The sequence below is a fragment of the Microchirus variegatus genome, assembly GCF_963457635.1.
Source record: "Microchirus variegatus genome assembly, chromosome: 2".
Lineage (NCBI taxonomy): Eukaryota > Metazoa > Chordata > Actinopteri > Pleuronectiformes > Soleidae > Microchirus > Microchirus variegatus.
The window spans coordinates 18,629,947-18,657,785 of NC_139803.1; the positions used below are offsets into that span (position 1 = coordinate 18,629,947).

Below are 27,839 nucleotides of genomic sequence, written 5' to 3' on the forward strand. Positions count from 1 at the left end.
ACAGACAGCTACAGATGTGTATTCATACCACCTGCATATGCACACACAAACGCAGCGATTAACCCACACAGCGACCATTGTTTGAACTTAATTCAAATCGACAGAGGGAACACTGGCCCAGCCAGCCTGATGCTCCTTCTTCTGCATCCGCCAATTTGATTTTGCATTTTCAAAACAAACAATTTTCCCCGACAATTGTGGTTGAACGTCACCAAGAAGCAGAAATGCTGATTTGTGGTTAGCAGCAGCCGGGGAGCAAGAGACATGATGGCAACTATTATGAACAGCTTAAATTCTGACAGCTGCAAAAGGAATGGAGACAAGTAAATGATTATGAAGAGGGGATGAAGGGAGCAGAGATGGAGGGTTAGAGTGGTAAACAGTGACATCATGGGCCTGTTTTAGAGTACTTAAACAGCCATGAAGCAGCTTTAGGGAAAATATCTCTCAGAGAAATATGTCTCCAGTCTGTGGCTCAATCTGAATATTATCACGATAACAGCAGTTGCGTAGAGTCTCAAAATGTCTGTAGCTTGTTTTCTGAACCGGCTGTGTCTCCTTTTGTTGTGAGCATTCATGAACTGTTTAATAACTCTCTGTAATGCATGTTATGGTATATCTTAGTGCAAAACATACTGATAACATAATATTGGATAGTTTAACTTTGCTCAAACATTGTTTGAAAATCCATCTATGAATAAACAATGACTATACACAGACAGAACAGAGGACAGATATTATTTAGGCTGGGTCATCCTCACATTTCACAAATTTCATATGCATTACACTCAGTCAGCCCTAAATCAAATTCAGGGATAGTAATTCTAGTGGATTAATTTTTGTGTTGTTGTTAATAAATTATCTAATTTCAGAGAAAATAAGGGATTTTGTTGTTTCAAAACTAGTCTGATGTATGATGTAAGTGTGGATTATTTGTGCTTTGAGTCCAACTACAGTTCCCATAGAACACTACATACTTTATACTCTATTTTGAACCAGTAGGAGGGAAACAGGGATGGCAGAGAGCCATCAAAAAACACAATCTAAAAAAAAACCTTAACATTATTTAGAAGATGAACACTTGAAAGTTTGAATTATGGTTTCCTTAAAATAAATATGTATGCGTAGATGTTGCCTTTATATGACATAAGAATGAGGATTTCTTTTCTCATCTCCGATAGTGGGCTCTTTCTCCCCACTCCCACTGGTCAGCAGACAACCTGACAGCATGCTGACTCCCCTCACTGTGACAGATGGTGTATTTTAGACTTCTCACTGTGACTTGGCACTCGCTGCAAAGTGTCGCCTACCACAGATGCAGCTGCGGTTGTGTGTCCTAACAGGAAAAGTTAAACGTAGATCCTGTTCAGACCTGGTCATTTAGAATCCATCTTGAATGATCCAGTCACAAGTGGACAGTGCTAAGTGCATGTGCGAACACACCCAGTGTGTCTCGATTATGTCTTTATCTCCAGTTACAAAAACTACATTCACAGGTGGTTTCTCTCTCTCTCTCTCGCTTGCTCTCTTGTTCTTTCTGTCTCTATCTCACTCTCTCTGGGTCACATGTTGCCAGATTATTTAATGCAAATCCATCCTCAGGATACATTGCAGACCTCCTCAGCTGACATTCCTCTGACCCGCTGCACTTTCACAGTAAACCAAAGATATTTTTATAGTAATCAGTGGATGTACATTCATTTATTTTTAACCAATGCCACCACTATATTAACATTAATCAACACATTATTCAAATGTTATTTCATTTTCCAGCAATGTGAGTAGAAGCTTTGAGTCACTCGTCTGCCCCAGACTCTTTTTCTCTCTCTCTCTTTACCTGTCACTTTGGCAAATACACAGATGCACACACATGCTGACACACTAACACACTGTCACCAGACACAGCTGTGCAGTCAGAGTCATTAAAAATATAAATTTGTTTTCATGAAGAGAAATGACATCTGTGTTTATTTGCATACAGTGTGTGTGTGTGTGGGGGGGGGACTTCAGAACATCCTGGACACATTTTAATGCCATGTGTGAACAGTGGACTTAACGCTGTCTCTCAGGGAAGACTGTCCTTATCAGGTCTGAGGTCTGAACGGGGCCATGGATGTAGCACCTACCATGTGAGACATGGTATCAACATGGTAGTGGTACGTCTTTCTGCTTACTCACTATTAAAGGGAGGTGTACGGAACCATTCTCTGAGATTCATCTCACTACAAGAGAGAATCTCATAGTCAAAGGGTAAATTGAACCCCCTCTTCTGAGGCTAACTCTGCCCCATGGCCTGATTTGAGAAAATGCCATAAAAGTGGGCTGAAAACTGAGTGCGAAGGAGTGAGGGAGAGTGTGGAGCAGTGCAGAGGGTGTGGAGGGTTGGAAGTGAAATCTAACACAGAAGCTGTCTCAATAGTCAAGGATGAAAGTGTGCAAGTGGCCAGCCGCCAGGGCCAGCGGCAGCTCTGTTGGCTGCACACTTGTGGAGACGGAAGTCAGACAGTGTGAGAAATGAGACGGATACACTCTTAGAAATAAAAGTGCTAAGTAGAACCATATAAGGTTCTTCGGCTCCTCCTCATAGGAGAACCCTTTTTGGCTCCAGGTAGAACCTTTTTTATAAAGGTTCCACCAAGAACCCTTTTAAAACCCTTTATTCAGGAAAGGGGTTTTAAAGGGTTCTCTGAATCAAAATGGTTCTTACTAGAACCATTAGTGTTACCAAGAACCCTTGAAAAAAAAGGGTTTTTCAGTAGCAAATGGTTCCAGGTAGAACCTCAGCCCTTTTAGAAGGACCATTTTGGAACCCCTATTTCTAAGAGTGTAGCCCACATAACTCACAGGATCCCCTTCTTCTTCTCCTAATATAATCCTGCAAGCTGTACGTTAAACGTTACACTCCACAGATCAAAGTCGTGAATCACAGTTTTTCCAGCCCCTTGAAACCTTACTGTTGGTTTCACCCTTAATCAGCAAAAACATCTGAAAAAATCAGATGCATTTCAATACTTTTTATTTTTTAAATAAATGTAAAAATGATTTAATACATTATTTAGTAATTTATTTTGTGTTGTATTTGAATCTGTTTTGTGATTATTTGTTTTAATGGACCCTCCAGTTATAATATTTTAAATATATATAAAATGTATGTAATAGATCTGACACTGGCATGCGATGTATCTCAGACAGAGAGACAGACTTTCCCTTAAATGTTACTAACCTGGAATATCTTCTCACATATTTATGATTTGATCGACAAATTTGTTCAAAAATAAAACAATATTGAAACCAATACAGTCGATAGTTTGCAGATACTTTTGTACATGGTGCATTACTGTAGAACAAACAGGTCAAATAAACGCGGTAAAGCTTTTTAATTAGTCTCTGTAATTCACTAATTATTCAGAATTAAACTGCACTGGTCAGACTCACTTAGTAAGTCCCTGTCAGTATGAAATGTAAAAAAAAAAAAGCTTCAAAATTATATCTAATTACATCTTATTTTGTATCGTTATTATTTTCAAGTTTATTTTATTTTATTATTTAATATTTCCTTCTTCTTTTTTGCAGTTGTGCATGGTTTACAATTATCCAGACTCCACCAAACATGTTCTTGTTTGTTGTAATAAAGGTTTACCAAAAAAAAGAAGAAAAAAAAGTCTGCTTTCTGGGATAGCCTCATCCATGTCTGATACACAAATGCACCCTTAAAAAATGGGCAAACTTCGGATGCATGAGGAGGTGCCGACGATTCGCGTGAGCAATCGTGACAGCCCATGTCGCAGTGCTGTGACACATTTTGACAACATCTGGACGACAAATGCACAATAAGAAGATGTAGCCTTGACTATTGAGACACAGCTGGAGTTGCAGCTGTGTGTGGTACTCAATGAGATGAACATTACTAGATACATATACACTGGTCTGAAAAAAGTGGTCTAGGGGTTTAGTTATGCTTGTTAGAAAACATGTTATCAGTGATCACCATTCAGACAGGATAGGCAGAATTTGTGTGAGTAAAAGCTAGTGACAGTGATGGGTCTGCACTGAAAGACAGTGAGGTATCATATGACTTACATTTCAGAGACTGGCTTCAGAGACATTTGACCAGTTTCTTTGTGGGTCAGGATGGCAGGTTTGAACCTGGTTTGAACTGCAACAGTGAGTGCCACTGGGAAATGAAAAAAGAGAGGGGTCAGTCACATAATATCACTTCGAAGGGCTGAACATCTGCATAGTTAGGCCAGCAAGGAGGAAATTGCTAATTTGGCGATGACTAATGCATGCACCAGCACCTGGGCTGCATTTTGGACAGTATACTGTGCTCAGCTTCTGCTGTGGATGTGAAGGATAAACCTGCACAAATTGTTCACAGTTGCCACATTAACTGACACTCACTGGCAGTTTATTTGTGAACTGATATTCCAATTCTGTAATGAATGTCCAGCAAATGAAATATTACAAGAATAATTATGTACAGATTGTGTAAAGAATGCCGACATTAACATTGACCTTTCTTTATTTTATGTAGAATCACTGAAATGACTATAAAATACTAAAATGTCCTCTGCTGTGGCATTGTCAGAGGACAGAGGCACACTTGAGTGATGTTTCTGACAGTCCAGGGAGGTTGACAGGTGCAGAAGAGTGTTTTCCTGAGTCCTGACTCTGTACAGTGTGACTCAGGTGTTCAGAACTGAAATAGTGTTGGCTGTGGTCAGTGTTGTGCTGAAATTGGAGTATAAATTTTCAGCTGTGTCCTGTAACCAGGTCCAGTTTTATTGGGACTCAAGCCACCCTCATATTTTTTAAACCATTCCTCTTCTCACTTAGTTGCTCTTCGTTATTTTGTTCTATTTTTCGCTCATCTCACTTCTCCATCTCATTTTGTCTTTATCAATGAAAAGATAGGCGCTCACATTACATGATAGACATTTCCAAATTAAGATCTTCATCAGTTCCCTGTGATCCTCCGCAGTGCCCGAAAGGGAGAGCAGGGTTTGGCTGTGTTCAGTGAGATTCATCTTTCTGGCTCTTTTACAAGCTCAGGTCCATTTGTCCCAGATGCTAATCTGCCGAGCTCAGCTCTGAGGCCAGAAGCGCTGAACATGTATTTGGTGCAAAATAACATGAGCAGACATGTCAAGCCCATCCTGCTTGGGTTTTTGTCTAAGGCCTAGGGAAAGATGTGACACATTGGGGAGGGCAAAGCCTCCACCGCGAAGCGTTGGCTTTCACAGCTGTGGGTAGCAGATGCTCTAAGGTTACAGGCACAGGCCTTCAGGGACGTCAGCACTCTGCCCACCAGGGGCTGCATACAGAGCATGCTCTCCAAAGAAAACTTACTCCACTAAGTATTTTGTTGTCAGCCTTATAAATTCAGTTATGCAATATAAAAGGTGTTGTTTCTGCTTCTGTTTGTATTATACATGTATTGTGTGGGCATAAAATCTCCTTTATTTGTATTTACATGCATGGTTTCCTGCATATCTACCTAAATGCAAATGATACTGTTTTATACAGTCACTTCAATTGTATACAATTGAAGCCCGATGGTCGGATGCAATGCCATCATGTCAAACTGGTGAATTGGAATATTTCAACTCGCACTTTAACACTTTAACTGTCCCACCAAGAAGAAAGGTATAGCAAATGTTTCATTTCTTATACCTTTGGGAATATAAAAATAGTTCTTATTTTTTGACAGGTTTCCCTGTTTTTTTAAATTATGAGCCCTATCAAATGGTTAAGATGACACTTCATGGTAACAGTACAGAAATAAGCAACACAAATGCTCTGGGGAGTTCGATCCACTTCATTGCTGTTGGTATACAACGAAGCATTTCAAGTTGAGATTCGAAAAACAGACCAAAAACACAATAGATCCTCCTGTGATCTACTTCTGATTGTATAGTATTGCATTTCTAACATTTAAATCCAATTACGCTTGAACTGGTGTCATGGTGCAGAGCAGTAGGTCCTGTTTTGGTTGGCATAAGTTTCATATTTATAGTGATATATTATTGCAAACTTATGTCTGATCCTTTACTCTCAGTACCTCACCTGTAGTAATGAAGCGTCCCGGCTGAATGATGGTCGAAATCTTTGGTTCACAAGTGTTTATTTTTGAGCTGAATAGATGACACTCTACACACCGTAAGAGCTATGGAATGAAACAAAGGTAAAGTATTACCAACTTTGTAACGTTCAGTAAAATCAAAAGAGTTTGTTAAAACCTTTAACCAAAAAAAATAATCCTCCTTTACTATCATGAAATCCTTTTTTAACCTGTTTATTTTAGCTTAATGACAACCTCAGAATAGAGTGCAATAAACAAAGGTATTTAACTTACAATTTAGTATTTTAACTGTCATTTTACAACTTTAACATCAGGAAATATTATTAATGTAAACAAAATTAATGCTGCTTTTAATTATACTTAGCAAACAAACTGAAATAACTGTCTCGTTCAGACAGACAGACAGACATGCCCTGCATCGCACCAAAACAGCGTTAAACAGCTAGCTTAAAATACACTAGTATAAAACAATGCAAAACTATATAATGACATCACATTATTATCAAGCATTAAGCACCACATTAAAACGAAATGATGACAAACCTTGTGCCCCTTATCAGCCATGTGCTAAACAAACTTATTAATATCCTTTTCTTAAAGGTCACATAGAGTGGTCCTGTTGCACATATATGTGAGTTATGGAGGTCTACTTACATATATTAAGTTGTTTTTATGGTCAAAATCCTCCTAGTTGATGTAAACGAGCCGATTGAAATCTGTCCTTTTCGAAGCGCTTGTCAGTCGAGCTATTTTTAGCCATAAATCTCGCCCGAGAAGACAGAGTGTGTTGTGATTGGCCAGCCAGCGTAGAGCCTTCCCACCTGTGTTGTGATTGGCCAGGTATCTGGAAGTGACGTAATCTATCACGTCAGCTCTCAGAAGCGCAGCTCCCTCTCTGGAGCGGTGGATGCATTGCTACTCATTATCAAAACATTGTTTTAACAGTGTTTAAAAATAGCTTCGTCGACTCCCCGCCGCAGTCTCTTTATGACTTTAAACCGGAGTCAGACCCAGAGTCAGAAGACACTGTTGCTCGTGAAACACCTCCACAACGGACGTTATTCTTCTTCTGCGGTTCAATGTACGCAACCGGATGTGCCCGGACTACCGCCCGGAGCAGGACGATCGGTTGTTCAGGAGAACCGCTGTTTACGTAACATTAACGGGATTTTCAGTGATCTCGTTGAGCCCCGAGATTACAATAAAACACAACTTTCTCAGCAATGGCTGAACTGTTTGTTTCGAACCGTCAGGCTTCATAAACAAGGTAATGACGCAGATACACACCAAAAAAAACAGCGATAATAGGAACTTCCGGTCTAGTTCCGCTTTAATGTTTTTTTGTTTTTTTTTAATTAGACCTGTTTATGCCGTGCGAACGCTTGACTCTTCTCAGCTTCGTCCTTTTTCCAATTCCGATTACGCGCTATCAAAATAAAAGCACCAACCTAAACACCGGAAATGACTGTAAAAAAATAAATACGCTAATTCTAAGAGATTACTTATGAAACAAATAACTATAGGAACAACACATTTGTGGCATATTAAAGGTTATTTACAAGTAATGCTGTTTACAGGCCATTAGAGTCACTTTATTTCTTGTGGTATGATGCAAAGCATTCCTGGTTTACATTCAAACACAAAGATATTGCACTTCAGACATTTCCATCTTGACACACCCTTTGGACAGAGGTTGGACCAGTCAAAAGGTGGGCACTAGGGCGCTGCACCCACAACAACCAAAAGAAGGCAACTTCTGTTTCACATAAATCATTCAAAATAATTATGAAATTGAAACAATTACTCAAACAGTGTGTGCCTGGTTGTGCACACTGTTGGTTGTATTTAGTTAATTACGTAATGTCTAAATATGTAGGTTTCTAAGGCAGAGAGACACCGGCAACATGGGTGTGTGCGTATGTGCTTCATCTTTTAGTAGTCAGGTGACCTGGAGCTGCTCTCTCATTGTGTCCAATCCTGAAGCGAGCGGATGTACTCGAATGTTTTGCACATTCACATTCTGTTTGCACACAGTAGATCGATAACGCTCACCTGCGACTCATGTAAATAGCTTATCCCTGTAAGCATTCCGTGAATAAGCCCTTAATCTGGCAATGAATTACCCTAATAAAATAGCTGTGTTATGCCAGTATAACCCAGAATGTTCAGACATGTAAACATCTTACTCCGGGACATGCTCTCATGTGCAGCAGCACATCTGGCAGCATCAGCGATGGCACATGGCTTCTCCACAGCAGGTGAAGCAGGTTACGACTGAGTCGATCATGTCATAATCAATAAAGCATGTACGAAAAATTCACTGCTCCTAATTTATGAAGAAGGGTCTAGGTTTGAAGCATTTTGTGGAGGTGGTGTAATGCATGACGGCCGGGCCAACTCTGGATACTGGCTTCTTGACTTGATGCAAATGTGGGCGACTGCCAGGCGAAATATTTCGAGGGACATTGGTTTGTAGTGTACCAGCCAGGAATTTGCACTTTACAGGAGGATGTATCCGATGAGTGGAACATACCATCATCTTGTCATGTCAGAGAGATCATTCCCTCCCGTACTTTCATTGTAGGCAGTAAAAAAAATCTTCTTCTTGTGCATTTTGTTGGGCCTTAGGGTAAACTCGGCTCAGGGACATCCCCTGGCTCCTCCAAAATAAACAGTTTTTCAGGTGTTTTTGTGTTTACACTTTTTGTGATGTGGCTGTGTAGAAGATCTGCTTGTTGAAGCAACCTCCTCCTCAATACTGATGCATTTCAGTCTTTGTGAGACCACATTAGCTTGACCAGACGTGTGGGGGAAAAAAAAGTGCTCAGCCAAAAGGCCACGGCTGTCACTTCTGAGTTTTCTCACAACAGGATAATCTGCAGCGACCGTTGATAACTGAGTGCCCTTTCACAGTCCCAACTAGAGCAGATCCCACACAAATCTGCTTTAAATTCATTGAATGTAGCCTGTGTGGATTTCCCCGCAGCAAATTAGTGTGAGCTGATAAACTATACTGTTGCACATTGTTTTACCCCATGACTCAGTGTTTCCTTTTCCTTTTAAAATATCCACAATTATTTCTGAGGTTGAAGGTAAATATAAACCAGTAGCCCTTTTGTCCATGTTGTCTGTTTGTCCATGGCTAGAAAGAACAGCAAGAAATGAAATGGAGAGAAGCAGGCATAAAAAGATTTTTTATTTTTTTTAAGGCATCTGAGTTTGGGTGAGTAAATGTGAGAAGAAATCATCTGTTAAAATTCATTAGCCAAGCTTCTCTGAACACAAAATGACAAGACATTAAATATGTATTATTTATGAAATGTCTGTACTCTCTGAAAAGGGTGTCTAGTGCTGTTAATTACTCAGCCATTCATTCAGAAAAGATTATTTGAAATGGAAAGTGAAAGCAGGGCTAGACAGCAAAAGAGCTGTTAGTTTCTTTCACGCTATTTTTTAAATGGCATTGGTGAAAATGGAAAAGCTAATTATTGTAGCTCTAACACTCAAAGATAATTTGAGGAGCAGCATGTTAGATTTATTGACATCTTCTATGGAGCGATGTGGTGTGATGGCCACCAAGGAATCCGACTGGTGCCACAAGGGAATAGATGAATGAGTGCATGAAAAAAATCACATTTGCAGAAATGACTTTTGGTAATAGTTTTTTGTATTCCCCAATTCCCAGGAATCCCTGTTTGTTTGTTGACTTGTATTCATAGTTCATAGTGTATTCATAGTTCATCAACACTTTGTTTTTTAGCATAATTCAAAATAAGACCACTTAGAAGCCATCTATTGGCAGATATTATTACAAATGTCACAGGCTTTTGTATCAAGAGGCCCATTTGTTGATTTGAAGGCAATAAATTCCAGCAGTTTTGCATATGTTTAATGAAATGTGAATATAATCAGTACTGATACATTGTCAGCACTGATTGTGTCCTATGCATTGGGAACCAGCTTGAGACATGGCTGCCAGCAGGAAAAATACAATACAAATAGCAACTAAGTCTATGATATTGTATGTTCCAATCAATATCTCACCAATACATAGTCTTTTTCTAACTGGAAAGAAAGGTTTGTGTCACTTGAACTCCACTCTCCACACTCCAACATCCATAGAGAAATCTATTGCTTTCTACTGCTGCTTTCTTCAAGTTCAAATATTTTATTTTGTTAAGTCAGTTTTTGAAATCCCTCACTTGGATTGACACAAATTTACCAAGCAAAACAACAGTGGACCAGCAGCTCCTGTGTCCCATGGAGCGAAAAGCAGTGATTTTCTCTATGGATTCTTAAGTTTCCCTTCAGAAAACGCTGTGAGATAAAGTCTGTATTGACTTAAGTAGGCATGTACTTTATTAGGTGAGTCTTTTGTCTGATCACACATCATGCCGCTATGAGTGTTGACTTTGTTAGTACCTTATTCAACCACAACCACACCTAGCAATTGGATCACTGATTGTGCCTTTAAGTTTACGTGAATATAAACAAAGATCCCTTGCATGGTGCAGATCACCAGCAAACCTGTAAAATTATTTTTCACTTCCCAAAGTCGCAGGAGGCTACGGAGCATGATGCTGTATTTTATCATCAGCATGATTAGTTTTATTTTCCAACCCGAGAGAAAAAGAGCAGCAGTACTTTCAAGGTTTGTGATTTCTCCTTAAAGGCAGTCACCTGGCAAAGTGGGAACGAGGGCAGAGCATTTATCCACTTAAGGAGAGCCACCCCGATGATGTCAGTAACAGATGATTGCAAGACACTCCCCTCTCCATCGCCTCACAACCTGCTTTGGTCACTGAGGGCAGAACGGAAAGAGGATGGGGGTAGGAGAGATAATTATCAGTATAAATGAAGCCCTGCAAACGATTCGCACTGCTGGGTCCCCTGATCTAGTCTCCAAGGCAACCTCACCGTGCTCATTTGTTTTGTAGATGAGTAATTACATCCAATTAGTGCCCTCTCAAAAAAAGAAGTCTAAGAAAGACCCATTGTTCTGGATAGATTGTGTGAATATTAATAGTGGGACAGTCTGAGGTGCAGTGATATGATCGGTGATACTAATGCAGCTGTGGGCCCACTGCTCGGTCTCATCCAGCATAACAGATCAGATAGCCACTGATGAAAATATATGGCTTTGAGAATATGTATTTAGAGTTTGTGCAGAAGTATCTGACTCACAGTCTTGTCCAGCTGCGTTCCCAGTAAATAAAGCTGCTTTTCTGCCTTGGCCTGTAACACCTGCACAACATCTGACAACGTGCAGAACTGAAACGTTCTCAAATTTCATCACCTGGTCCAATCATACATAAGAAAAATGCTTATTGTGCCATTCACGTTTTATCACACAGCATTTTATATGCTCATTGGAGTAGATGTGAAAGGGAAACTACAAAGCCAAGCAGGCACAGTGTGGACTCAGCCTTATTTTTAGCCCAGGTTGCTGTTGTCAAATCTTTGAATCAGTTTTGTGTGTGATCGGATGTCACATATGTTGTTCTGCTGACAGTCTGAGCACTTCCACTGTCCAATTGTCCATATTGCTGTTGTCAAAATATATGGGAAACTAAAGATGTGTATGTCAATTTGTTAACTGCCTGCTCCCCTGCACCAAAGTCCACAAAGAAAATCAGTGATTTTAGATCGCAGCACAAAGGCCTCCATGAGCAAGTTCAAATATTTTATGATGTGATTTTCATGTCCAATCTCCTCTGTTGGAACTTACCCCAGATTTCCACTGGATGCGGAACGGCAGCGGCGCGGAGCCTTGGGAGCCAGTGGTATTCACGGAAGATCGCGCGATAATCTCGAACGGACGCGAGTTCGCGAGATCCAGCGATAGACTGTGTGTATAAAGTAAACAACAACAACACAGCTTCTTTTCATTCTCCGACGTGGAAGAACTGTTGATCTGGTGTCATAAATTATTTTATGTTTCTCCACTTCAACAATCAGTCTCTCGTCGTACATTATGACTCTCAGAGACGCTCTGATTAATTGACTGTTGACCTGGCAGCACCGGTCACGACGTAATGTAGATGTGAAGTTGTGACAGGCTGTATGACCTGCGTATTGTGTTATATTTTGAAAGGGGGGCGGAAATGTTTTACTTTGATTCTGTGTCGGTTTTCCTGTCTGGTCCAAACTGCTCTGTTGGAATTTACGAGGTTCAGCAGCGGCAACGGAAAAAATAGAACTGCTACCTATCGATAGCGCTGCGGCGCGGCGAGCCGCTTCTGGGACGCTGCTGAGACGCGTCTGGTGGAAATGCTCTCATTGATTAGAATAGAAGCGATTTGCAACGGCGATCGCGCCGTTCCGCTGCCGTTCTGCGGCTGTTCCGAAATCCAGGGCTACACTACACTCTTAGAAATAAAAGTACTAAGTAGAACCATGTAAGGTTCTTCGGCTAGCCCTCATCGGAGAACCCTTTTTGGTTCCAGGTACAACCTTTTGTAAAGGTTCCACCTGGAACCCTAACCCTGGATTTCCACTGGACGCGGAACGGCAGCGGCGCGGTTCTGCTTCGTCCTCTCCCCAGCGGCAATCCCCACCGGGCGCGTTACGGCAGCGGCGCGGAGCCTTGGAAGACGGCGGTATTCACGGAAGATCGCGCGATAATCTCGAACGGACGCGAGTTCGCGAGATCCAGCGATAGACTGTGTGTATAAAGTAAACAACAACAACACAGCTTCGTTTCATTCTCCCACGTGGAAGAACTGTTGATCTGGTGTCATAAATGATTTTATGTTTCTCCACTTCAACAATCAGTCTCTCGTAGTACATTATGACTCTCAGAGACGCTCTGATTAATTGACTGATTACCTGACAGCACCGGTGACGACGTAATGTTGATGTGAAGTTGTGACAGGCGATATTACCTGCGTATTGTGTTTTATTTTGAAAGGGGGGCGGAAATGTTTTACTTTGATTCTGTGTCGCTTTTCCTGTCTGGTGCGATCTGCTTCGTTGAAATTTACGAGGTTCAGCAGCGGCAACGGAAAAAATAGAACTTATTCCTATCGATAGCGATGCGGCGCGGCGAGCCGCTTCTGGGCCGCTGCTGAGACGCTCCGCAGCGCGGCCGGTGGGAATGCTGTCATTGATTAGAATGGAAGCGATTTGCAACGGCGACCGCGCCGCTGCCGTTCCGCAGCCGTTCCGCGTCCAGTGGAAATCCAGGGTTAGGCTACGTTTACACTAGCACAGGTATTTTTAAAAACGGAGACTTTCCCCTGCGTTTGTGCCTTTCGTTTACACACAAACGGCGATTTCGCAAAAAAAAATCTGGTGTGTGGAGTTTTTAGTGGAGATTTAGGAAAACTCCGTTTTTTTATGTAAACGGAGAAAAACGGAGAAAAAAAGTTTTAGGCAATCTACGCTCCAAAAATGCGACCTTTTTACATTTGGTTGTGATAATTTTTACGTTTGCATTTGCAAATACAGCTCCTATATTACGTAGAGGAGCAGAGACGTGTTAGAGCTCGGAGGTGAGCCAGACCACGTCACCGTCAGCATCGGCGGTTGTGGGTCCGACCTGGGCGGACTGCTGTCTGGTGGGAGAACTTTGAGAATGAGGTTATTGTCCCAGAGGAGTGGCGTGAGAATTGTATAGTTGTATAGTTACGTCCGTACATCGAGGGTGAGAGGTCAGTCATTGTTGTCGTTGTTGTCGATGAGGATTCTGATTGGCTTATATGGCTTTCTCCTTCTTCCTACACTGCCGCCCACAGGCTTGGCGTAGTTAGCCTTAGTGTTACCAAGAACCCTTTTAAAACCCTTTATTCAGGAAAGGGTTAAAGGGTTCTCTGGATCAAAATGTTTTTTACTGGAACCATTAGTGTTACCAAGAACCCTTGAAAAACAAATGGTTCCAGGTAGAACCTCATCATAAAAGTGAAGATGGTGGATAGATGTTGTGCCAAAACAGTCAGAGACAGGCTAACAGGAAAGCTCCCCCACAGATCCAGAGAGACAGTGGAGGTGACTGCTATGAAACATGCTCACAGTGAGCAGAAGAAGAGCTCGTCTGCACAGTTGCTAATGCTAACGTTATGCTAACATGACACTTACCCTTCCAGTGACAACGACACTATCATTAGCAGGTAGACTCCAGAGTTTGTCACAGAGCCAGATTGTGCCCATTTGTTTCCCTTCAGGCTCTTGTAAATGTTCAGTGACTCTCTAGTGAGATGAAGGAAATCAGGAAGTTGTTTATGTCAGGATCCTGCAGGTCTGGAATAATGTCCTCTTCACTTGTTTACAAATCCGTTAAAAAAAAAAAAAAAAACACATACACACCGAGCACATTATAAGGATCAGATATATTCAGTCCGTCAAGATGGACTTTAGTGGGTGTAGATTTGAAAGCTAAATTAAAATGCCAAGCAGACACAGTATGGATTCAGTTTTATCCCCAGATTGCTACTGACTCATTTTTGAATCAGGTCTGTGTGAGATTAGCTGTCAGATATTTGGGCTGCTGTCTTACAGTTTGAGCACTTCCACGGTCCGATTCCCTATATTGCTGCTGTCAAAAGCTCTGACACAGAATGCAGTGAGCTTGTTTTAATATTAATGGGATGGTATTTTACATGTTGTGGCTAAAACTGTAGTCTGTAGATGGGTAGGAAATCACTTTTTTTTAAGCTGGGACTTTTTTGCCCCTATAAAGGGCTCTTTTTTTATCAAATGTTGGGAAATATCTTGTTTCTTCCATCAGATTACTGCCACATACTTAAAATTACATTTCATGCCATCTGCACTGCCATAACTGTTTATAGGGCATGATATAAAGATATATCACTATGTTATGCGATAGATCAGTATTCAATGACTCTTGTAAAAGTATGTTATGTCTTAAAATGTATATTAACACTCATGTTTATAAATTATTTCCAATAATCTGTAACATTTATCTAACTTGTTATCAACGTTTGGTTGTCTGGCATTATACAACACTTTGAAATGACCTGCCCTACTTAGCAAAAGACAAACCAAGTTTATACATATATCCCATATCTTGCATTTACTGTATATATGCTTATGTCATGCTGAATGGACAGTTCATCTCCATCTTGTAGTCATCAGCAGGTCCATTTTTATTTCTTCCCTCTTTCCCCCCATGTTTCCAGTCAGTCTGAGCTCTACAATGCTGTCAATTGAGTTGTAAAATATGAGCAAAGTTGAAAGTTGCAAATTCCAGCCAAGCAGAGAGGCCATTTAAAACTTGTTAACACAGTGTAGAAGATATATTTTAAAAAAAACTTAATGGGTTCAGTTGTTGACAATTACAACCTGATCTCAAATGGAAATATTGTCACTGTGCCCAGTTTTGAAGCTGAGCAAAATCTAAAGCTGCAATATTTTGGTTTACACTACAACTACTATGACTAACAATGATTATAATAATAATAATAATAATGATGATGTGAATACTTGAAAGATGTTTAATTACAGTTCACCAATGAGACACAGTGAACAAGAATTAATGTCGGTTTAGCTCCACTTTAACCTGCATCTGCATTTGTGATAAATTTAGAACGACTTCCTCATAAATTCCCAGTAACTTGGTGTGTGCTATTGTCAAATGTTTTTCCCGCCATTATAATTACTCCATTGATCCAGTTTCCCTCATTAGCAAGGCCAATCAATTTTCAGTGACATTTGTCTAAGTGAAGTAAATGGAATGATTGCTTCTTGAGCTTTGTTCAATGTGTCAGGCATTATGTGATGTACGTGGGAAGCCTGCCATATTTGGAGCCTATAATTTGATGAGTGGGCAGACAGCCCACAAGTGGTGAGATCAGAGTGCTAAAAAGCATTGGCGAGGAGAAACATGGCTGGTGCTTAGATTCCATTTGGCAGAAGTGGACTGTCTCAGTCTGAATGGGTAGAGGTGAAGTGGCTTTGAATGGCTATTCGCTCCAGGACCCTAATAAAAACACACACACACACAGCATGGGGAACCCAGCATGAAGAAGTCAGAGTCACCAATCTCAGTACCTCCTGCGTAGATTAACTCTGTTATCAAAGAGGTGTGAGAAGTAGTCGTTGCCTTTAATTGCACTCTTTATACGAACAGCTTGTCTCAGATTAAGAGGACAAGCAATAAATGTCAGCGCAACTTATCGTCAAGTGACATTTTCTAAACTGTTGATAATCCACCATCTGTGTCAAAGAGAGAATTGTTGGAAGAGGCCAGTCTGGGACGTGCTCAGATTTCAGAATGCCACTCATCAATAAACATGAATGTGTCTGTATCTCCTTCACATGAAAACCTTATTATCTGTTAGCTTTTTGACAGGAAAAAGGGCTTTAAATTAATTATTGATTGTTGCGCTTTGTGTTTCTTTGTATTTAAATGACAAAAGCTTCCTTAAGGTACTTTGACAAAGAGTTTCCAGGTTTGAAATGAGAAATGTATTGATCTGTGTTTTAATTATGCATTATTTTGGGGGGAGGGAAAAGGTTCAGAAATGGTATTAACATTTATCCTCATTGATCTCATGGGATATGGACAGCGCTAAGTAGGACTGGTCACACCTGACATTAGAATGCATCCTCCTATGACTACGTATGATTGGGTCTAGCGTCTCTGCCCTTTATTCAAATACACACTAATGTCACAGCTGTTCATGAGAACACAATATGTGTGTGTGTGCGCCTGTGTGAGTCTACATGTGAGTGAGAAAACAAGACATCAGACACAAGTAAATCAAAGCCCTGCTCAAGCTGCTGTAACATGAAATGAGAAACTGCTGTGTTTAATGAGAAAAGAAAAAAAGAAATCATGTGATAATCATTGTTAATATTGTGTCAAAATAAATTAATGTATGTGTGCTAAAAAAATATAAAAAGTGCTGCACAGCAGACGACAACAGCTGAGGAGGCTGTCTCTAATGCATACTGCTGACAATTTACAGTCATGCATGATCAGCACATGGCCAAGTGGGAGGAAATTTGGCTTGTAACCGGCCACACGTTCAAATCCCTGTACGGGGCGGCCCTGAGCACTACTGGTTAACTACTGGTGTGTAAAAAGGATGAGTTGAATGGAGAGGTAACGTTTACTGTCACTTATGATTGGATCCAAGGAGGCAGTCTGGACCATTCAAGTTCCAACTTGTACTTAGTGTGATCATTCGGATCACTCGAGGCGGTTGTCAATACCAGGTCTGAATGGGGTCAAAGTATCAAAGCTGTGGCTTCACTGTATATTTTATGTTTTTGTGTATTATGTTGTGTCTTGTCATTGCTCCACATGAGTCAAGTCCTGTAATAAGTGTACATTGAGTAAGTTTTAAACATGGGCTTTCAAGGAGAGATAATCAACTGTATGTGTCCATTACTGCAGGGACAGTGTATATCATAGAGCAAAGTGGGGGGGTCACATAGAAGGAGCTGCTGGGGAGGGAGGGAGGGCAGGGTGAGCAGCCAGCCAATTAAAACACACTCGACAAAAGGATGTAACCTAAATCATGGTGTTTAATGTGAACTCAGCACCAAAATTAATGCTCAACAATCTGGACACTGAATATGTGACAATGAAAGAAAAAAGTTGATTTCCACAATGATGGAGTACCCCCTCCCCCTCCCCCTCCCCACTCTACACTGTATCTCCCAGGCCTCCCCGATTATGGGTTTTACTCTGCGCCCAGTGACCAGAGGGGGGGGCCCTGCTCCTTTGCTGACTATGGCTCCCTGGGGCCCCAAGCGGCTCAGATGCTGCACAGTGAGCATGCCACCTCCGCCTGCAACTCCCCCCTCCAGCACCTACACAGCCCGGATCAGTTTAAGAACCCAGGTTTGTATAAGCGCATCTATCTCATCCACGTTTTTTGGATTTTTCAGTTTGATTCATGACATTATTCCATACAGAATATTTTCTTTTTAATCCTTTTCTCTTGTTTTTGTTCAGAAAAAAAAATCCCCATCCCCCAAAAAACTGATAAAACTGCCTTGCTGACAAAATAGAATTGCATGTTTTCCTACCTTTTTCTTGATTTGTGTACATTTCTGTTGTTTCTTTGTGAGGATGCAGCCCCTGCTTGCATAAACTGTAGAGCAATACATACAGTACAGAATGTACACATATTTCATGTGTATGTAACCACACAAAAAATAATTATGATGCTTGAGTGTTTAGAGGCCTCAGTGACAGAACTCAGGGTCATGTGGATTAGAAACAGCAAAGAAGTGAGTATGTGTGAGAGTGAGAGTATCTCTCGTAAGCTCTTGGTGTAAACAAATGACATGATGCTCATGTAGGTTCTGTGTGAAATGAGTACAACTGCTGCCCACATGTTGAACACTTAGCAGACAACAGTTTTGCATAATCTATTTCTGATCTAGCTTATGTAATCGAAGCTTTCGGAATGGCAAATAAATTATACAGTGACATTTAAAGTCAACTTTTATCTGGTACAAAAAAATAATCACACAGCACATTTGATAGAGAGCAGATACTAGTCTCCACAATAAGCAACCATTTTTGACATACTAATGTATTTTCTTTTTCTGTATCCTGAATATAACATGATCATATTTGTAATGACATGACATAACAACCACTGTATAGGACTCAGCATTTATCATACAGCTCAGTTTTCATTTTAAAACACCAAAGGTATGTACTGAATACCCAAAACACTACTAGCTCCGGAAAAACTGTGTTTTCGTCAGCACACACGCACACATCTGTGATAGTGAATGTACTTTTCTATGTAACAGATCTTTAATAGTAACAGTAATGCACACACAAACAGGAGCAGTTAGGATTTCATCCAAACCATTATTTTAGCTTCTTAGTGGTAGTTAAAGTAGGGTAAGATATTACCTTGAGAGGTATCAGTTGTATGACATCATGCTGGTAGAATATCAATATTATTACCAACTGATCTCTGTCTGTGTGCTGAACCGTGCGCATCAATTGTGAAAAATAGACGAGAGGCTGAAATTCACGCGCCTCCCGAGTGCAGTGTCTCTCCTCTGTTAACAATGGCGCCACTAAAATGAAAAACATAATGGAATGCAGCCGTGGCTCAAACACGCTACCTGCGTGAATGAGGCCGTACCTGCATTTACTTCCTGATTGCTTCCTATCAGCTGTGAACAAAAATTAAACCCTGAAAGGAAGCAAACTGCAAAGTAAATAATCACATTCCTGTTTCCACCGACATGCAAATGCCCAGGGTAACAGTTATTTACTTTTAGGCACATTATTATGGATTCAGATTACTTCTGAAATGGAACTAAAATGTTTGCCTGGACACAGAAAATCTTAATCTGAAAACACAACTTTTTAAATAAAAAGGTAGTTGTATGGATGAAGCCTTGTGTGCTGCTGCTGCTGAATCCTGCCACAGCCTTCAGTCTTATACATCTGCACTTTGCAATAACCAGAGAAAAACATAAATGAGAAATGTTGGAATTTCCCACATACTTTCTGTGCACAACTTTAGTGCAGCAAACAGCAAATGAACACAAAGGCAGGCTGTTTAAATACAACTCCATGTTCACAAATACAGCTGCTGCTCTCTCTCTTATTTGGCGTAACAGTTGTGTAAGCGCGGTAGCACGACAAACATTAAGTAGTGCATGCTTCTCTTTGCTTCCTAGATCTGTTAAGAAGTGTGAAGGTTTTTATTTCATGCACAGCTACAAATTAAATCACCGCGAACAAATGCCAGTGCTATTATATGTTGATTTTGGTTGCAGCGTGGCTATTTCTAATGCATTATAGCTGACACAGGAGAGGAGAGGATCCTGTGACACAAGTCAAATCATCCCTGTGTCTGTTTTTTTTCTTAGTTTGTTTGTTTTTATCAGCAGCACACTGCCTGTGATTGTGACATTCTGTAAAACGATTGTTATGATGATCACTCTGTCGATGCTGCTCTTTTTTGTTTTGAATTTTGGTTGTTTGTCTTGCCTGAGAGGATATTTTCAAATCCTGAGCGAATCAGCAGCTTTTCCGCTCACATTGTTTTTTTCATTTTGTATATTTGCAGCCAACCTTGACCCAAATGATATGAAATTCAGAGCCAGTAATATCACATTTTTGAGTGTTTTAGTTTAACTAGATTGAAAAAAAAAGTCGATTTTTGTGCACAGTAGCATTCTTGTGAAGGTGAAGATGAACTGGAGGTGATAAGTTAGCCTTCTTTCATCAATCACTAAATTACTGTTTAGGTGAACAATGTGCTCAACACACAAGCTCAAAATTGTGTTGCACAGGTTTCCTTCCATCTTTATGGAGAGTAGTGTCCATTTGCAGTCTGATGTCAAATGGCAAATCCATCAATACTTACCTGTGCGCACTGCATCTCTTTTTAAACAATAGATGACTAAGAAGACAAAGGGAGCCAATGAAGCACATAATGTTCTGTGTAGAGACATAAACAAAACACAGCATTTTTATTACCTAAGGCTGACACGTTAAAGGGATAGTTCAAGTTTTGTTAAAATGTCGAAATAGTTACTGACACATATAGTTGGTGCCTACTGTACTGTGCATGGCCAGTGTGCAAGGAATCAGCTTGAGACAGTGATGCTTGGTCTCCGTGACAACATGTCTGTCAGCATAATACATAAGAATAAATAATAAAAATAATAAAATCCATGCCTGCCCAGGGCTAGCGTATCTTAAGAATATGTTGCTGTTAGACAGACTTTTCTAACTGAATGTGGTAACCACTCACTCTTCTGCAGCAAAGTCCATGGAGAAAATCAGCTTTTATAGCTCTCAGGTCACAAGAGCTGCTGGTACACCGCTGCAACATTTGATAAGTCTGTGTCAGCAAAACTGAGTGAAAGATTTCAAACTCTGAAGTCACAAAATGACATATTTGAAATTGCTGGTCGAGGCAGTGGTGGAACAAGAACTCCTTTGTGGCATGATGTTAACCTACTTGTCTTTTTAAAGGAGGAGACTCAGCAAGTTATGAAGTGACACAAAATTCAGTTTCCAGGATGAAAAGTGGTTAGATGGTTAGATAAAGCTGCAAAGACATTCGTAAGATATCATATACTAAATAAAGCATTAATGCATTGGTCGTTTTGCTAAATGGCCCGAAATCAGTTCTTCCATGCATCTTTGTCTTAAGCTGGTTCTCAGTGGATTCTCAGGTTTACTACAACACAGTCGCCACTGACTCTGTGTCAGTCCCTCATCCCACTTATTTCAAGAATCTTGAACTATGGCTGGACAATGTGGCAAAAAAAAAAATCACAATATACTTTTTTATATCATCCGATATCAATATATATGTGTATATGTATATATATATATATATATATATATGGGTAAATCAAATAAATATTTAATAATAAATAGCTGTGCGATATAGCTTATAATAATATCTGGATATTTTTAATGTACAGTATATCCCGATAAAGGAAAACCTTTCACACAAGTTGTTTCTGTGGACTGGAGAGTGGAGAGTGACAATACACTGTAAATAGCCTCTAAAATAAAATAATAATAAGCTTTTAATAATAAAATCTACTGTTTATGTATTACCTGAGCTTAAAATACACTTATTATTACCTTTCATTTCAGATCATACCTGGTTTATTTCTTTGGGTTTCTAGTGTTAAATGAATAATATTTACATGTGATTGAAACAATAACATTGCCAATAAATATGATATATAATTCATCAATTACACGAATAATAATGATGATAGCCAAAATCTAAGACCATATCTTCACAATATAGATAGAATATTGATGTATTGCCCAACCCTAACTTCAACTATCAATTGAATAAATTCACCTTTTACAACAATCTGACCCATATTTATGTGGGATAAATGGAGAACTGATGCTGCCACAAAAATGTAAATTAAATAATACATTTTAAAAAAGGCATTACAGAAAACTGAGGTTAGTCACTCTAATAAATATCCGCATTCATGGGATGTGAGGATTTCCATTTCAACTGCAAATATTCTTAGTTGTGCTTTAAATTTGCACAGGCCATTTAAGAGCAGTCACTGTTTACATTCCTCACACCTCCAGCAGATGTTAGTTTAGTGAGATAGCTTCAGTTTACTGTTTACATTGCTGTACACAACAGTACAGCAATGTCCGTCTAACTGTCTAATATAACACAGATGAAGTGAGCAGTGATATGTTAAACATGGTGACAGTGATACACTTTGGTTACTGCTCGTGTGTCTGCAGTTCTACTGGATCCAACAAGCGTTTCCTCTCAGGCATCTCAGCGATCATGAGCTCATATATACACAAGATGGAGCATTTTCTGTGGATGGAACATTTTTCTTTTTAATGCAGCCATACAGGGTTTTTTTTTCTTTTCTCTCCCACAGTCTGTCTGTGAATAAGGGTGAAATGGAGGGTTATGTGAAACTGACAGCAGAGGAGATTGCTGTTAAGAGATCATTACATTTTTCTTTCTCCCTGACATTTTTTTCCTTGTGTTGCCAACATCGTTGGCCTTTAGTAGGCATCAGGATTTTCAAAAGGCATTTTATTAGTCAGTGTGTTTCTTACTCACAGGGCAAAGGTGGTAAGTCATGTACAGTATTTCTTTTTTATCCCCTGAGTTTGGGTCTTCAGATGAACTCGGGTCAAGTTTTTATATTTCCCCCTTTTGCCTCCCTCTCTCTTGTCTCATACAACTCGTTTGCTTTTTGTTTCTTGAGCAGATTAAGAAGCTGAAAGTATCAAGGATGGTATTCCAGCTGGTATTTCAGGGCATATAGGAAAACAGAAATGCATTTAAATTGCACTAGTGAAATCTTAAATCTGTTAACAATAACCACATTGCTCCTCTTATCAAATGGCTAATGTTGTACTCCCTCATATTTTGCATGACATTTTTGCTGCAACCTTACTAGTTTCCTAGCATTGTGGAAGTATTTCCAGCAATGTGCTTGTGTTGTATCGTGCATGATTATACAAAGTGAATGTCACTCCTGTGCATAACACACAGAGCATGTAGATTATATGGAGAATATCATACTGGCTTCATTCTTCAATTTGTCAATAGAAAACAAATTCTAAGCCAAATTATGAGATTAAATCAACCTGTAACTTGAACTAAAAGAAAACCCTTTGAGACGAAATATGAATCCAGTAATGTGTTCTTTTGAATCAAAACATCCATGTGAGTCACGGTGAAGTAGGAGTAGGATGCAGTGATGGTTGGTGGGGTGTTTCTGAGCTGCTCTGCTCCCTGCTGTGTTTGTATGCAGGCACTAACCCGTCAAGGCCCGGAGGTTTTCCTGGTGCTAACAGTCCAGGGCCCGTGGCTGACCTGTATGGACCGAGCAGCCAGGATTCAGCTGTGGGCAACTACATCAGTGCTGCTAGCCCCCAGCCTGGCTCCGGGTTTGGCCCCAGCATCACAGTGAGTAGTCAAATGTAGACTTTGATGTCACGTCTGACTGCACTCTGAGCTCAGTTGCTGCTTCTGTGTCAGAATACCACCACTAAAATTAGACACTAAGCACATGCACCCAGCTTGTGACTGTGATCCTCTGTGAATTTTTTTTTGCTACAAACAGAAAAGCATACTAATGGTAAGACTTTACACTGTGCTGCTGAATTGATCAAAATAACCACCACCACTACTATCTCAAAAAGTATCTCAAATCCAATGAATTTAGTAAAGTGGAAGTGTGGTCTATTTGTCCTACTGTCAGTGCAGCTTTTTGTACTCCAGGGTAAACCCAGCCTTGGCTCTGAAAGTTATCTGTGTCAAATGTAAATGTCCATTCCCCTAAGCTACCGCACATATGACCTTTCTTCAGACCCTATGTCACCTTCCCAGGACAAATTTCCCTTATTTTTAGAAACCCAGCTGTCCCAGAGTTGAGTTTGATCTGACGCCAGGACAAAGCAGTCCTTGCCCAGGTGTAGCTGCTCTGTCGGGGGCTGTTGCACTTTTCCTCCTGCTGATCGGTTAGCTGCTGGTTGCCATGTCAACTCATAAGTGTTAGACTGCTGAGGCTACAAGAGACGACAGTAGAAAAGTGGCGTGCTTAGTCTGATGATGTCTGCCTTTTGTGGACGAGCAGCAGCTTGTTAATGATTTCTCCTCTTGTTCCTGACACAGATAGTGGCACCGGTCTCATTGTACACCACTGTCTTTGAAAGCCAGTAAAAAAGGTCAGCAAACAGTGAGTCTGAGGAGGAGGTTTATCCGTTTACAACCCATAGGCTCCGTGCACAAGCATGGTGATGAACTTCCGATGATCCAGAGAGTGGCCAAACTGGTTTCCAGTGTATATCCATATTGCATTGTCTTAAAAAATATCATGTTTTTTGGCCAGAGAAAAAAAATGTCCACTGATTTACTGATACATGTGAAAAGGAAATTAAGCTGTACAAATCAAGTTATCTGAATAATTACCAGCTTAAGTAATAGCTTTGTATTTGTTCAAAATGTGTGTAGAGGATAAAACAGTAGGCAATGAATAGATGAATCTAGCATTGTAAACAAATACAAAGCCATAGCAAGTTAGCACTACCTTCTTACTTACCCAGCAAACTTGATATGCACAGCTTATTATTATTTATTATTATTTTTCCTGCTTGCTGCTGGTGGAAACAGGTATCAACAACGCATCATTTTTGAGAAAACATGAAATATAAATTGGAAACCAGTTTGCCAACTTTTGCTGTAACCACAAATTCACCAACATTCAGAGAGCCTCTTTTATCCTGAATCCAATGTTGTTGTTCAGCTAAACCCACTTTAAAACCAAACACAAAACAAGTTTCCCCCACAGCTGGGGCCATTGAATCATCCAGTTAAACTAAGTAACTGGAGTAAACACAACTGTTATCTATAGGAACAGCCTGAATCAAGTATCATACACATATTTTCACAACTTACAAGTTTGCCTGCTCAGTTTGGGTCAAAGCCCTCACCGTCTTCACTCATTCACACTCACTCAGTGTCCTCTTATACAACAACTGTCTATTCCTGATACAATGAAGGAAAAATTCAAAGCCAATCATGTTACTTGATTTTTTTTTTTTCAATATTTCAAATTGGGCAACTGAAGCAAATGTTTGCATCTTCCTAGGATTTATGTTATGGGAATTCACACAATTTGTGTCTTCTTGCGTCTTGGCTTATATCATTGAGCAAAAGATTTCACATTTGATGCATATGCTCCATAACAACAGAGCAGGTTAGGAATTCAGGAGGGTCCTATTTCACCTCATCTCAGCGGCTCCATCAGTGACTAGCATTTCGATTAGCTCTCCAAAGTTGGTCTTCAAAGTGAATATGATGTGCTCATCCAATTAAAATGCATCATTATCTATTCACTGTGTGAATGTTCAGTTAGAAATCTCAAGTATGGCTGAATGAGCTGTGTAAGAACAGCCAAAGTCTGCATCAAATGATAGTCCATTAAATTAAATTAGCTTTACTTATCTCGTGATCCACATAATCAAATGTTTAAGACCTTGTTTTTTTAACAATGTGACGATCCTCCATCTTCCCAAAGGGAAACATTAATGTGCTCGTCTACCTTTGGACCTCATTTGATAAGTCATTTAAAATAGTTTCTCTGAATGTTGGGGATTGTAGAGCATCAGCAGTGGCAGCAGGGCGGCGCTTCACTGTGAGGCCTGTTCACTCATGTTTCTACTGTTGTACATGACTGAACTGAGTGACACATTGTAAGTTGTCAAATAACACCTGCTTTCTGATATTAGCAAATGATGAATGCATGCATAGAGTCACTGGGGTGAAATAAGAAGCCCATTAGTGCTGCAAGAAAACAGGGTTACAAACTCTTCCCAATCTCTACAAGATGTACATGAAAGTAATGTAAACTAAAGTGATTTTCACACAGTGGTTGTATGAGGTACTGACACAGTCAGCTCTGAGTGATTTGTGTGGGGAGAGTGAGTGGTTAATAAAGCAATAAAAAGTGCAGTCTTCCATGGGAAAAGTTTGTCTAATAAACAAAGTAACTGATAATATTCATAAGACGTCATAGACTTAAGCAGATATAGATTTCAGGTTAGGTTAACCATTAAGTTGGTAAAATCTTTGTTTTCAGAAATTAGCTAAGATCCAGGTTTCAGGTCCTCATAAATACACACTTCAAAAACCTAAACTATCACTAACCTATAACTATTTTTGGTAAAATAGCAATGTCCGTCAAGCTGCAACATGTTTGCCTCTTTTTTTTTTCTTTTCTTTTTTTTTTGCTTTGGAGAAAAATGGTCCATAAATCCATTTAGTCAAATTTAGAGCGTATGAAATGAATGTGTCACCCTAATTTTATTCTAACTGATTTATGATATCCAAACAAACTCACAGCTTAACAGCAACAATACATTTTATTGGCTGTTTACTTCCTAATGAAAGCTTGTCTTATTAATTGTTTTAGGTCCACTGGCTATCTGCCATAATATGTTGCTCTCGGTGTAGAAAGCAAAATATTTGTTATGAAAGACCAGGCTGGCTCATTTTTACCAGCAGATAGTTTACAGATGGAAATGAGGTGATTTGTTTCCATTATTTTCAACTTGTTGCAATAGATTCTAAGCATTAGTTTAGGGTTGCATTAGGAAGCAAGTCTTTGAATGCAACACATATTCATAGAGAAATGTGGCTTTTTGTCATTTTTACCTGAAAACAGTTGTAAAAATACAATTATAAAGCTAGAGAACATAATGTGTTGTATCTATATCATAAAAGACAATTTTTATGATTCTCATACAGTATGTAAATTGTTCCTGTAAGAATACATACTAAAACACCACTTACGAGTGCAGCAAAGCAGAGAGGTGACATGAGATGACCTGTCAGTTCACAAAGAACAGAAAATATTTCAGAACTAAAATGTGTTTATTCCTTAATTTCTTCACTATGGACAGCGCTCCTGAACTGCAAACACGTCACATCAAACCTCACACACACCTCCAGAATCACTGATGTGTTTTCCCGTCTAACACTCTCAATAATCCCTGTAGCCAATATCTAAACAGCCACGGTGAAGAAACAGTAATGAACTCCACTTTTTTAACGAGACAATTGGAGAGCAATTAGTTGATGGAGGTGATAAAGACAGATAATGACCGTTGAAAGTGCTTCTCTTTATACTGATGAGTGTGAATCAAAGGATTTCTGCAGCACAGTGACCTGAGAACAGAAAACCCTACATGACAGCTGTATGTTAACATAAATGGGGTTTGTATTATAACTATTATTATTATTATTATTATTATCCTCACCACATACTTTATTATTATCCTCACCACATACTTTCTTTAACTAGTCTGTTGCTCCAGGCACTATCTCCCCATTCCAACAATATATATGACAATACTCTGTGCTCTGCTGCTCTACATGATCCAGCAGAATCAAGTGGTTCACATTCATGTTAGCGACAAATAAAGATGATATAATACTCACTTTTCTTTCCTTGAACTGCATACTGACAAAAGCACTAACTGTACACTTTTAGGGCCCGTTGATTGCAACAGCTTTTACAAATGGATACCATTGAGCAGGTGGCCGGTTGCCATCTCATCAGAGGTATTGCATTTTATTTACTGTGCATTTTTCTCTCTCTCTCTCTCTAATGTTTGTTCATTGCATTATTCATTGTTTATTCACCTTTTAAAGTGACAGAGCTGGTTGTTAAGTGTGAGTGTGACACAGGGTTAATTTAGTCACAATTCAAGAAGCTTCTGTGGGCAAGTTGATCTGTTTTATTCCCTAACAGACAAGAAGGAAGGAAATGTGACTATTAG

The 27,839-nt window shown here is 39.8% G+C and overlaps 1 protein-coding gene across 7 annotated transcripts in view; it reads left to right on the plus strand.

Annotated features, from left to right (window-relative positions):
• Window positions 1-27,839, plus strand: part of msi2b (musashi RNA-binding protein 2b) — a 350,443-nt gene that overhangs the window by 319,463 nt on the left and 3,141 nt on the right. For 4 of the 7 annotated variants that reach the window (XM_083885951.1, XM_083885954.1, XM_083885955.1 and 1 more), the window contains 2 exons: window positions 17,712-17,891; window positions 23,309-23,463. In XM_083885951.1, the coding sequence (XP_083742077.1) occupies window positions 17,712-17,891; window positions 23,309-23,463 (335 nt within the window). Of the gene's footprint in view, window positions 1-17,711; window positions 17,892-23,308; window positions 23,464-27,550; window positions 27,622-27,839 lie in introns of all 7 variants that reach the window. The other 3 variants (XM_083885953.1, XM_083885952.1, XM_083885956.1) reach the window with 1 other exon arrangement.